Genomic DNA, 12808 nt, shown 5'->3' on the forward strand with positions numbered 1-12808 from the left:
AAACAGGATGCCTCGCTCTTTAGGGCGCCCCTGGCGAAAGGCAGTCCCTTGGTGGTCACCACAAGTCGCTGAAGCAATTAAGGAGCGTCGGCGAGCTCTACAGCGGCATAAGCGGCACCATTCCGTGGAGCACTTCATAGTCTTTAAACAGCTCTGTGCCCAGGTTCACCAACTTATCAAACGACGGAAGCAGGAGTGTTGGGAGAGATATGTCTCGACCATTGGGAGTCATACATCACCTTCTCAAATCTGGGCAAAGTTCAAACATGTCTTCGGGTACCAGACCACAGCAGGTGTTGCCAGTGTTAACATAAATGGCGTGCTATCTACCGACGTAAATGCGATTGACAAGCACTTTGCTGAGCACTATGCCCGAGCCTCTGTGTTGGAGAATTACCCCCCAGCCTTTTGCACTCTCAAGCGGTGGCTGGAAGAGAAAGTCCTCTCGTTTACTACACGCCACAGTGAATCCTATAACGCCCCATTTACAGAGTGGGAGCTCCTCAGTGCCGTTGCACATTGCCTTGACACAGTTCCTGGGCCAGATCGGATCGACAGTCAGATGATTAAACATCTCTCATCTGACTACAAGCGACGTCTCCTCGTGATCTTCAATTGGATGTGGTGCGATGGCGTCTTTCTCTCGCAATGGCAGGAGAGCACTGTCATTCCAGTGCTCAAACCTCGTAAAAACCCGCTTGATGTGGATAGCTATCGGCCCATCAGCCTCGCCAACGTTCTTTATAAGCTACTGTAACGTATGGTGTGTCGGCAGTTGGGTTGGTTCCTGGAGTCACGTGGCCTACTGGCTCCACGTCAGGGCGGCTTCCACCAGGGTCGCTCTACCACTGATAACCTTGTGTCCCTCAAGGCTGCCATCCGAACAGCCTTTTCTAGATGCCAACGCCTGGTTGCGATATTTTTGATTTATGAAAAACGTATGACACCACATGGCACATTATACGAGTGGGGTATCCGAGGCCTGCTCCCGATTTTTTTCCAAAATTTCCTGTCGCTTCATACTTTCCGTGTACAAGTTGGTGCCTCTCATAGTTCCCCCTATATCTAGGAGAATGGGGTCCCGTAGGGCTCTGTATTTAGTGTCTCTCTATTTTTGGTGGCCATTAATAGTCTAGCAGCAACTGTAGCGCCGTCCGTCTCACCTTCTCTATGTGTAGACGACTTCTGCTCCACCAGTACTGGTGTTGTTTACCGGCGTCTGTAGGGAGCCTTCCACGAGGTGCAGTCATGGGCTCTCCCACGGTTTCCAGTTTTCGGCCGCAAAGTCGTGTGTTATGCATTTCTGTCGGCGTCGTACCATTCATCCACAACCAGAACTTTACCTTGATGGCGATCCACTCACTGTAGCGGAGACATATCGATTCTTAGGATTGGTTTTCGACGCCCGATTTACTTGGCTGCCTCACCTTTGTTAGCTTAAGCGGGAGTGCTGGAAGCAGCTCAATACTCTCCACTGCTTGAGCAACACCAACTGGGGTGCAGATCGCTCTACGCTGCTGCAGCTCTACAGAGCCCTTGCTCAGTCCCGCCTTGAGTATTGGAGTCTGCTTTATGGTTCGGCGGCGCCCTCGGCGTTGCTTTTACTCGACCCAGTGCACCACTGTGGCGTTCGCCTAGTGGCAGGAATTTTTAGGACGCGTTCGGTGACCAGCGTCCTTGTGGAGGCCAGAGTCCCTCCATTCCAGGTTAGGCCTGCACGACTGCTGGCCAGTTATGTTGCACACGTTCGTAGTTCTCCTGCACATCCAAATCACTGTCTTCTTTTCCCAACCACGGCGGTTCATCTCCTGCATCGTCGGCCCAGGTCAGTGCTTCCAATTGCAGTTTGTGTCTCATCCCTTCTTTCCGAACTGGAGTCCTTTCCTTTACCACCTTTACTGGAGGTCCATTCACTTACACCTCCATGGCGCACATCTAGGCCACCGCTTTCACATGGCTCTCAGAACCGCTACCAGTTCTTCTCGATTCTTGACATGTACCGAGGCCACGAAGCGGTTTACACCAGTGGCTCGATGGCTGATGCTCACGTCCGCTTCACATATGTCCATGGAGGACATATTGAACAGTATTCCTTGCCCAGTGGCTGCAGTGTTTTCACGGCCGAGTTGGTGGCTACATCTCATGCTCTTGAGCACATCTGTTTACGCCTGGGGAGTCGTTTCTTCTTTGCACTGTCTCCTTGAGCAGCCTACAAGCTATCGACCAGTGCTACCTTCGTCATCTTTTGGTAGAGACCATCCAGGAGTCCATCTGTGCCCTGGGCTGGTGCTTTTCTGGACCCCAGGTCACTTCGGAATCCCAGGCAACGAACTTGCCAACAGGCTGGCAAAACAGGCTACGCGGAAACCGCAATGGAGATCGGCTTTCCTGCAACTGACCTGCGTTCGTTACTACGCCACAAGGTTTTTCGGCTATGAGAGACGAAATGGCATAATCTCAGCACGCACAACAAACTGCTTGCCATTAAGGAAACTAAGAATGTGTGGCAGTCCTGCATGCGGGCCTCTCGCAGGAACTCTGTGGTTCTCTGCTCGCTCCGCATTGGCCACGCTTGGGTGACAAACGGCTATCTCCTGCGCCGTGTTGGTTCAAATGGTTCAAATGGGTCTAAGCACTATGGGACTTAACATCTGAGGTCATCAGTCCCCTAGACTTAGAACTAGTTAAACATAAGTAACCTAAGGACATCACACACATCCATGCCTGAGGCAGGATTCGAACCTGCGACTGTAGCAGCAGCGCGGTTCGGGACTGCAGCGCCTAGAACCGCTCGGCCACAACGGCTGCGCCGTGATGACCGTCCTCAGTGTCGGTGTGGCACCCGGCTGACAGTGGCCCATATCTTGGTGAGCTGTCCTTCTTTGGCTGCTCTGCGACGGACTCTTCAGTTACTGGACTCGTTGCCATTAATTTTAGCTGAGAACGCCTCATTAGCTAACTTAGTTACGTTTTATACCTGACGGTGGGTTTTATCATTCTACATAAGTTTTAGCGTATGTGCTTTGTCCCTTTGTGTTCTGGACTGTAATGCTTTTAGGGTGGATGTTTTAATGTGTCGCAGAGTGGCTGGCTTTTCCTTTTTCTCCTCGTGGTCGGCCAGCCACGGTCATCTGCTCTCTTTTTTTTACCCCTTCTACCTGTTTCTTGCTTCTCTCTGTGGTTTTCTTTTCCTGTTTTGTCGATAGTACTGTCAGTTGTCTTATTGTCATTCTTCTCGTTCTTCCTTTCTCCTGTTATTATGCTGTACGTGTCCTTTCTTTTTTTCTTTCCGTTATGTAATTATTTTACCGGAGATAATTATTTTACCGGAAACAGGAGACCGACGACCTTGCAGTTTGGTCTCTTCCCCCCTTCTTTTAACCAACCAACCAATTAACTTTATGTTCCTGATGAGCTGACAAGAGTAAACAAGACTGACAAAGAATTAAGTAAATGTAAGAAAATGAGAGATTTAGAAAAGGGATTCGTGAGTCGTGGCGGCTCTAATATTTGCGGTATAGCTTCCCACTGGCGCCACTAACTGCTTAGGTTGCCAATGTCGAGTCGACCGTGTGTCGCGAGCTAAGGTTTTTGATCGAGGTGTGCATGTTGTTGGCCTGGCGGGGCCTGGAGAAGTGAATCGGTTGAGGGTCACGTGGCTGGCAACTTGTGGCTTTTCGGGGCTCCCGCCGTCCGGCGCGGGCCTCGAGAAGCGGCGAAAGGTTAAATCGGTCGGCGGTAAGCTTATCCGGCTCGCTTATGAGTTGGTAGCAGCGGACAGAGCGAAGAGAGACGGACATCGCGTGCAACCTGATCGATACGTTCCAGGCCTACTCTGCAAATTTAACGTTCACTCTAACTCGAAGGTCGCCTATGTGGACTGGAGGCAATAACGCCCTGACTGCTATCCTGCAAGATGCGGCTCTTTCTCACCTAAGTCGAGTTGTGTGTTGTTTTCTTGTTTTGAGTGCTTGATATTGTAAGGCCATGCCTGTATTATAAGGAATGGGTCCTGTTATGTTAACGCGTCTACCAATGTTTGAGCGCATGACCAGCGATCGGCCCTACTTAATTCCAGTTTGTGTTCTAGGCCATATCTCGTGCAAGTGTAAGAGTATTCCCTGTGAAGGGAATAAATAGTGGCTCAATCTGTGTGGGAGGCAATGTGGTACGTGCGTATGTTTGCGTTATTGAATCAGCAGACATTGATATTATCGGTATAAATACTAGTAATTTTAAGGAGTGTTAACTTTAACCATTTGGAACCCGCTTGCCATTAATTTATATATTTGTTTTGTTACTTTCCAGACATTGTTGTGTGAAGCGTTATTTGTGCAGATAAGTGTTCCCTTTTCATGTGTGTCGGCAGGGTGGCTTTGGCGGCAAACGGCGCGTTCCTGTTCCCTTGGCCCGGAGCAGAGACGCGTTTTGTTTGTTGGCACGGCACCTGCCAGCTGCGTCGTGGTGGCTCAAGTAAAGGTTATCGTTTCATGTGCGCCACGGCGGAGTGTCGCCGTTCATGCGGGAAGCAGTTCTTAGATCCGTTTCGTGGATTTAAAGAACTCAGGAGGTTAAGGGGTGTTTATCAAGCCTGAGGTTTTCCTCATTACACCTCTATAACTGTTCTGTTAAGTTCAAATGGTCCAAATGACTCTAGGCACTCTGGGACTTAACATCTGAGGTCATCAGTCCCCTAGAATTACAACTACTTAAACCTAACTAACCTAAGGACATCACACACATCCATGCCTGAGACAGGACTCGAACCTGCGACCGTAGCAGCAGCGCAGTTCCGGACTGAAGTGCCTAGAACCGCTCGGCCACAGCGGCCGGCGTTCTTTTAAGGCTGGCACCCATATTACTACTTCTCAGCATGTTAAGTTTAAGGCCTGTTACTTACCTAGGTAAACTGCTGAACATTACCTTGACCCACAGTCATTAGTTACTACACTTGCTACGAAATTTGGCTGCTCGTTCCTTGTTGGCAGTGATAGCCGTCTGCTGTAGCTCTCTGTTTACATTCAATTTTGGGCAATTCTATAATTATTAAGGATTGCGTCAAAGTTTCTAGTGATCTTTACCAGTTGAAGTACATTTCAGTTGCACCTGCTTCGACTTATCTTGAAGTTCGGGCAATTATATATTTATTAGACGCTGTTGCTAATGTTAAGTTGCGATAAATGGGTGACCATTTTTGTTTATATTTTATACCTTTCCAGTTGCTCTTTTTGAGCGACTGCGTATTATATTGTTTAGGGGATTTTTATTAAGGGTTACGCATTGCTAAGCGGCTTTCCAGTAGTTACAATCAGTGGCATGTCTTGTGAGCAACCGGTGTTTGAATGAATGCTGTCCAACTGTGTAACGGTCAGCTATGCTTGCAGCTTGTTAGTACATTTAACAGCTGTTATTGTAATTCATTTGGTTGGTATAACTATCTGTTTATCCTGCTTCCAGCCACGCTCATTTGATGTAACTTTTCTTGTTTTCGGGAACTCTGTGCTTCCGACTTTAATCTCCTGATTTTGAAAGTATCATTGTTAAAGATTTTTTTTTAGAGAAAGATTTGAGCTTGTTCAACTTTTGCTCAGATTTCTGTTTCCTTTAATGAGTTTGTAAATTACAATGTTAATTTTGTCACTGAGTAATAAAATGTATTACACAAAACAACAAATGACAAATGTGGGGGTCTACCTACCATGTTTTTCTCTTAAGCTATCCCAAACCTAGTTCTGAGCTGTTAATTCGAGTAAGAAAAAAATTGTAAACTTATTGAAATGTAGTAGTAGATAGTAATGTTGGGTACAGTAATCACGAACCTGCAAGTGTACCCATTAAAAAATAAGCATCTTCAGTAATTTTCATTTTTGTTTGTGAACAATTAAAGTACATTAATTTCCATAATATGTAATCTAATGATTACTTTTAATAATATTACACTTCTACACAGCAACCAGTACTAAAAGCTGAACTATTTTATGTATTCTGACTCCTTGCAAACATGAAACGACACCCTCCACTCGATTTCGCTAAGTGATTTTGTACTTGTTGTTGGTGGATTTTGCTATTCCTACAAGATTTGATTTTAAAATACACATGTGCGACATGAAAAAGTTTACTCATAAAACGAAGTAATAATCTACAGTATTACATTGCTCTAACATGTCCTTCTAATCCGTTAATGCTTTGTGTCACGCATTATAGAAAAAAGGAGCAATTGAGATTTATCCTCAAAGACAGTTCCAATAACGCTGTCGTTATATCAAGTCACAGTTTTGCTCAAGTAATTGGTTTAACACGTTATCGTCAAACGCTCATGTCAAAGTTTCACCAATCAAAAGCATTAAGCATCAGCACCATTCTGCCAACTTGTTTTTACTTACAGTTGGTCCCAATAGCTACTTTACAACTTCACAACGTAATAACACGACCTCCAATATATGCAGAGATAACTATGCCTGATTTGGTGGTCCGAAGCAGTGAGGTTTTGCATATCGATTGTTGCTAACTGGAGTGGAGCATAAAGGCGACAACAAAAGAAACAGAAATAAGTTTAAATTATATACTGAATCCAGTTCAATGCAAAGGAATAGAGCCACTTTAAAAGAAGGTAGGGTCAATATATAATTGGTGCAAAACTCTACTGAATTATATTAAAAAGAATGGAAAACCCAGTAGAGGCCGGTCTTGGAGAAGATTACAAATGCAGGAACACGGAAACAAATACTGAATCTATGACTTATTTTGGAAGATAGGTTGAAGAAAGGCAAAGCTACGTTTATAGCACTTATATATTTAGGGAAAGTCCTTGACGATGTTGGCTGGAATGTTCTCTTTGTAATTTTAAAGGTAGTAGGCAAACATATAAGGAAGTAGAAGATTTTGGAATTTCATGCTATTGAAAAATGCTGAAGATCAGATGGGTAGGTCGGATAACTGACGATGTGGCAGTGGCAAAAAGGAAATTTATGGAACAACTTGACTAAAAGAAGCGATCAATTGATAGGAAAGAGTTTAATTGCATAGTATGGCCATGCCTGACTAAAGTAAAGTGGTTCACATGAAAGTAGGTTGCAATAGTTACGTAGACACGAAGAGGCTAGCAAGTGACAATCTCGAAGAGTACAGAGTTGCATCACAGCAGTGTTCAGACTGATGGTCACGACAACAAATAGAACAACAGGTAATGTTGATGTGAAGTAGCATACTAAGGGGGTTGAGAATTTCTGAAGACACTGAACAAATACGAGTGGTTTTCCAGAGTTCACCATTGAATTATTTGCTGAGTAACTCATAGGATGAGTGAATCTCTAGTACGTCAGTACATCTTTAACAGAATCTTTCGTTAATAATGTAGCAAGCTGAACTGAATCAAATGTTGATGCCAGCAGGACACTGAAATAACGCCACGCCTCATTTGCAATGTCCAGATGTTTATCCCAGAAGAGCACAGAAGGGACACAGCGCCACATGTGTGATATGCGAGCCGATATGCAGAATACAGTTACCTTATTGATATAGGAAAGTTTACTCAGTAAACAGAAGATTACGAGCAATCGTTCTTCCAATGAACCATACGCGAGAGGAAAAGGAAGTGACAGTGGTACACATACCATAAGATGACATACTGAGAATAAATGCAGATGTAGATGTACTGTAGACAGATGTGAAATAGAAAATAAATATGGGGGACGCTATATTCAATAAAACGCCTTCTGAAGTAGTGAGCGAAGGAACTCGGCCACGGTGGGGTTGATTCAGCGCAGCCAGCTCTGCAGTGTGGGTGCCCGGTGCGGCCTCCTGTTCTCCCGACGTGTTGTCTTGCCGGTGACGGTAGCGCGTACGCTGCTCCGCCGTACCGTAGGTCGTGCACTGCACATGCGTGCCCAGTACTGCGCGCCTAACGCGGCGATCAGTAGGCCGGCGTGGTAGAGCAGTTCGAACAGCGACAGCACGCTCAGGCCCAGCCACAGACTCAGAACGCCGCCAATGGACACTGCACACACAGACACATACATCACGTGCAAGCACATTCATGTGGGTGAAGATAGCTAAAATGGCCGTCAAGAAAACACCTGAAGGCCACACCCGCTCCCAGCGCTGTGATTCGTCCGCCTCATAGCTCTGTTGCCGCATTTACGCTGTTAACAGTACAGTTGGTCAAGAGCCTACCGTACGTTAAAGCATACAGTCGATGTGCGTAAAGAACGAAAAGACACTCGAACACAACCTAAAATTGTGGAAGAAAAGGGGGGAATTTGGCGCACAAAAGGCATTTTAAATATAACTTTTATAGCTTTTCGAGTTCAGTTTTCGTATAGCATTAGCCGCATACTTGAAATATATCTTCAAACCATAAATATACACCTATACGTTTTAGAATAAAACTGTTAATTATGACGTACCAGGTAAAATGAGGCAGAAAGTCGGATAAGCTGGCGCAAGGGATGGTATAAGATATTTAATTCGACACATCTTGTAATACAAAATATATGTATTGACTATTAAGTTTATTAAACAAAACACTAAATAACATAGTTAACAAAAAATTGCGAAAATATGAGCTTAAATAACTATGGAACAGATACAAACCAATAACAATAGTTTCTTTATAAAATAGCGACAAAAATGAAGAAGACTCGATTATAGGCATACTCTGTAGTTGGTATATTGTATATTTGTAAAACCCGCCTGTTTAGCCGTGTGGTCTAACGCACTGCTTTCTGGGCGGGAAGGCATGCCGGTCCCCGGCACGAATCCGCCCGGGTGATTAGTGTCGAGGTCCGGTGTGCCTCGGCGAATGCGGGCTCGTTCCCCTTATTCCGCCTCAGTTACACTATGTTGGCGATTGCTGCGCAAACACTGTCTCCACGTACACGTACACCATAACTACTCTACCACGCAAACATTTGGGGTTACACTCGTCTGGTATGAGACGTTCCCAGGAGGAAGGGGGGGGGGGGGGGCTCCACGGGGGCCGAACCGCACAATAACCCTGGGTTCAGTGCGGGATGGTTGTTGGTTAGTGGACTGCTGTAGCATGTTCTGGGGTTGTGAACCACTGAGAGCTACGGCGGGGACGAAGCTTCTCCGTCGTTTCCAGGTCCCCAGTTCAACACAATACGATACAATACAATATCTGTAAAACAATTAATGGTTCTTCAGACAGAAGTAACATATAGTCTTCATGTTTGTCCCACCTACTGTATTCAGAATGAAACAGAAAAGCAGAGAAATACAGCAGTAACATCCCTCGCCATGCTTGCCAAATTCACTGCAGACTACGCACAGAGCTTTGCCTCTGGTATGTTATGCCGAAAGGCGCTCTGTCTAATAGAAGTCCCACCATGAACAGCACTGACGACATTTCTTAATTCATCCACCGTCCAATAAGCTCTCCCCGTTTTAGAGGGTGTACGTCCTCGGCATTTGAACAAAGGAACCCATTCTTATGAAAATGATGCACCACGTTATACTGATTTCCATTAAATATTCATAATCATATATCACTTAGCTACCTACTTCCATTAGCGTGGAATTGGGTAAAATGACGTAATCACGCTTTGTGCGTCAAATTACCTCTAGAAGCATGGCTTTTAAAAAAGACTATCGTTCCACACTCACGCATAGAAACAGGCATAAAACAAAAAAATGGTGTTTCAGCAAAACGAGAAATGTCTTACCTCTTAGAAACCAGAGATCAAATATCAGAAGAAACAAAGACGAAACGTATTCTTACTTGTTGCGCTTACAACTTTTGAAGTAGCTGTTCCTGCGTTCTGTATGCTTATTTGTGTAACTGAGCACCAGATGGCAGCGCCGGTCAGATAAGACAAGCGCTCACACTTACGTATTACCGTGTCTCGTCTTACCCGCTATGCCAAATTCCCCCAATCTCCCCTACTGAATATTTTTGTACTGACTTAGCCAACAATGAAGAAGCCAGGAATAATATAAATTTTGCACTGACGACAAAACGTTGTGGTATATCCGAAAAGACTATACTCCGTATTAACAGTACAGATGTGAGCACGTGTTTTGATTCTCCAGAAAAGGGATGCAAATGAAAAGTGAAATTACGGAATTTGACCACTTTGAGTAGAAGTTAATGGGGTAGAACTGTACTTCGATACTACGAAAGAGGAGAGTATCCGACGGCTAGAAAAATTGTGAGTTATCTCCATGAAAAAATTAATTCTTCTGGCTCAGAAATCTCCGTCCTCGATCTTCTCTGCTCACTTTGTACTTGATACAGAAAAAATAATGACGGACAAAAAATTTTAATCAAATGCAGAGACTTTGCAATAGCATGAACGATACTTTGAGTAAAATGCACTTACTGTGTGCAGAGGACAATAGTCTTTTAGTATACTTCGATAAAACTTCAATTTAGCGAAACCACACGCGAAAATATTGTTTACTCGATTTCAGCGGAAATATTTGCTTGAAGCTACCTACAGTTTCTTTGGTATAGCGTTTATCGGCGATTTGGATGGTGGATGCAGTGACGAACGGTCAGTAAGAGATGCAAATAAAGTTTCGGGAGGTAGGAACATTCTCGGTAGTAAGGAACCAAATCCTGGCGACGGCATACAAGTACTCGCTCACTGACGCTAATGGCGTCTCCCACAAATAAAATGCTCTCATACGTGACACAATCCAGCAATAACGACTGAGGTGTTCCCAAAATTGACTTCATAGTTTTCTTGGTAGTTTTTTCCATGGAAGTTTCAACAATGTCTAACACAACGCAATTTCGTCAGCGAAATTTGTTACCCAGAAAATATTAGATACAGGCTCCCAGGTAGATGCTATTTTCCTTGACTTCCGGAAAGCGTTCGATACAGTTCCGCACTGTCGCCTGATAAACAAAGTAAGAGCCTAAGGAATATCAGACCAGATGTGTGGCTGGATTGAAGAGTTTTTAGCAAACAGAACACAGCATGTTGTTATCAATGGGGAGACGTCTACAGACGTTAAAGTAACCTCTGGCGTGCCACAGGGGAGTGTTATGGGACCATTGCTTTTCACAATATATATAAATGACCTAGTAGATAGTGTCGAAAGTTCCATGCTTCTTTTCGCGGATGATGCTGTAGTATACAGAGAAGTTGCAGCATTAGAAAATTGTAGCGAAATGCAGGAAGATCTGCAGCGGATAGGCACTTGGTGCAGGGAGTGGCAACTGACCCTTAACATAGACAAATGTAATGTATTGCGAATACATAGAAAGAAGGATCCTTTCTTGTATGATTATATGATAGCGGAACAAACACTGGTAGCAGTTACTTCTGTAAAATATCTGGGAGTATGCGTGCGGAACGATTTGAAGTGGAATGATCATATAAAATTAATTGTTGGTAAGGCGTGTACCAGGTTGAGATTCATTGGGAGAGTGCTTAGAAAATGTAGTCCATCAACTAAGGAGGTGGCTTACAAAATACTCGTTCGACCTATACTTGAGTATTGCTCATCAGTGTGGGATCCGTACCAGATCGGTCTGACGGAGGAGATAGAGAAGATCCAAAGAAGAGCGGCGCGTTTCGTCACAGGGTTATTTGGTAACCGTGATAGCGTTACGGAGATGTTTAATAAACTCAAGTGGCAGACTCTGCAAGAGAGGCGCTCTGCATCGCGGTGTAGCTTGCTCGCCAGGTTTCGAGAGGGTGCGTTTCTGGATGAGGTATCGAATATATTGCTTCCCCCTACTTATACCTCCCGAGGAGATCACGAATGTAAAATTAGAGAGATTAGAGCGCGCACGGAGGCTTTCAGACAGTCGTTCTTCCCGCGAACCATACGCGACTGGAACAGAAAAGGGAGGTAATGACAGTGGCACGTAAAGTGCCCTCCGCCACACACCGTTGGGTGGCTTGCGGAGTATCAATGTAGATGTAGATGTAGATGCCTCTTACGGAATTTAATTTTTACCTCCGAATACTTTAATTTTTTCGTAATAAAATATGTATAACATTCATCTATGAAATTTGAGATTGTTCATGTATTATTTTCAGCCCAAATATGTCAATGGTTCTATTTTTCCTCAAAATTTCCTGTAACATTAGTTTTTTCTTATCCTCTTTTTTTCGTAGCATCTGGCAAGAATATGTTTTTGGAAATTGCTCCATCACATTTTAGAATGAACACAGAGATGTCTAACATATTTTAGGAATGTTTACTAACATTTGAAATTATCTCTAACTGGCAATGCTACAGAACAGTGAGACAACCATGAGGGGGCTATTTTATTGACGGCCGCTATAGTGAGCGACACGTATACATAGCGATATCGCTCCGAAGACCCTTTTGTAATGCGCTGGCTCCCTGGCGCCTTTCCGTTAACCCATACTACTGGCATCGGCAAGGTGCTTATTAAACACATTCTGCAGATTAGAGGCACACTTTGGTGTTGACTCACTTATGGAACACATCCTGTAATACAGTATTCCTGGAACGGAACGCCCTATCATGTATTAGGACACTGTTCGCACAGACACAAACCGAACCCAATACTCAGTGATACTGTGAGCCAGTGACGAATACCAACGGAGTCGTTCCACACAATGCAGCAAACGCCGTAGCAAGAGGAAAGGATACAGCAAAAAACCGTTAAAATAAGCTAGCTAATACTACATTTTAAACTGCAGAAGATTTAATTACTCAGAGCAGAGGAGGGGATTTTAAAATTAGTAGAGGTCCAATATAGAGACTGAGGAGTTTTGTACAAACATACACTGAGGTGGCAAAAGTTACGAGACAGCAACATGACGTGCATACATACAGTGGTGGCAGGATCGCGTACACAAGG

General features: G+C 44.4%; 1 protein-coding gene across 1 annotated transcript in view; it reads right to left on the reverse strand.

The window, feature by feature from the left end:
* Positions 1 to 7757: 7757 nt before the first annotated feature.
* The window catches only part of LOC124613628 (pickpocket protein 19-like), a 179213-nt gene continuing 174162 nt past the window's right edge, over positions 7758 to 12808 (reverse strand). Inside the window, exon 9 of the mRNA XM_047142342.1 lies at positions 7758 to 7996. Coding sequence (XP_046998298.1) covers positions 7758 to 7996 — 239 coding nt within the window. The remainder of the gene's footprint in view (positions 7997 to 12808) is intronic.

This window comes from Schistocerca americana, chromosome 4 (genome assembly GCF_021461395.2).
Source record: "Schistocerca americana isolate TAMUIC-IGC-003095 chromosome 4, iqSchAmer2.1, whole genome shotgun sequence".
NCBI lineage: Eukaryota > Metazoa > Arthropoda > Insecta > Orthoptera > Acrididae > Schistocerca > Schistocerca americana.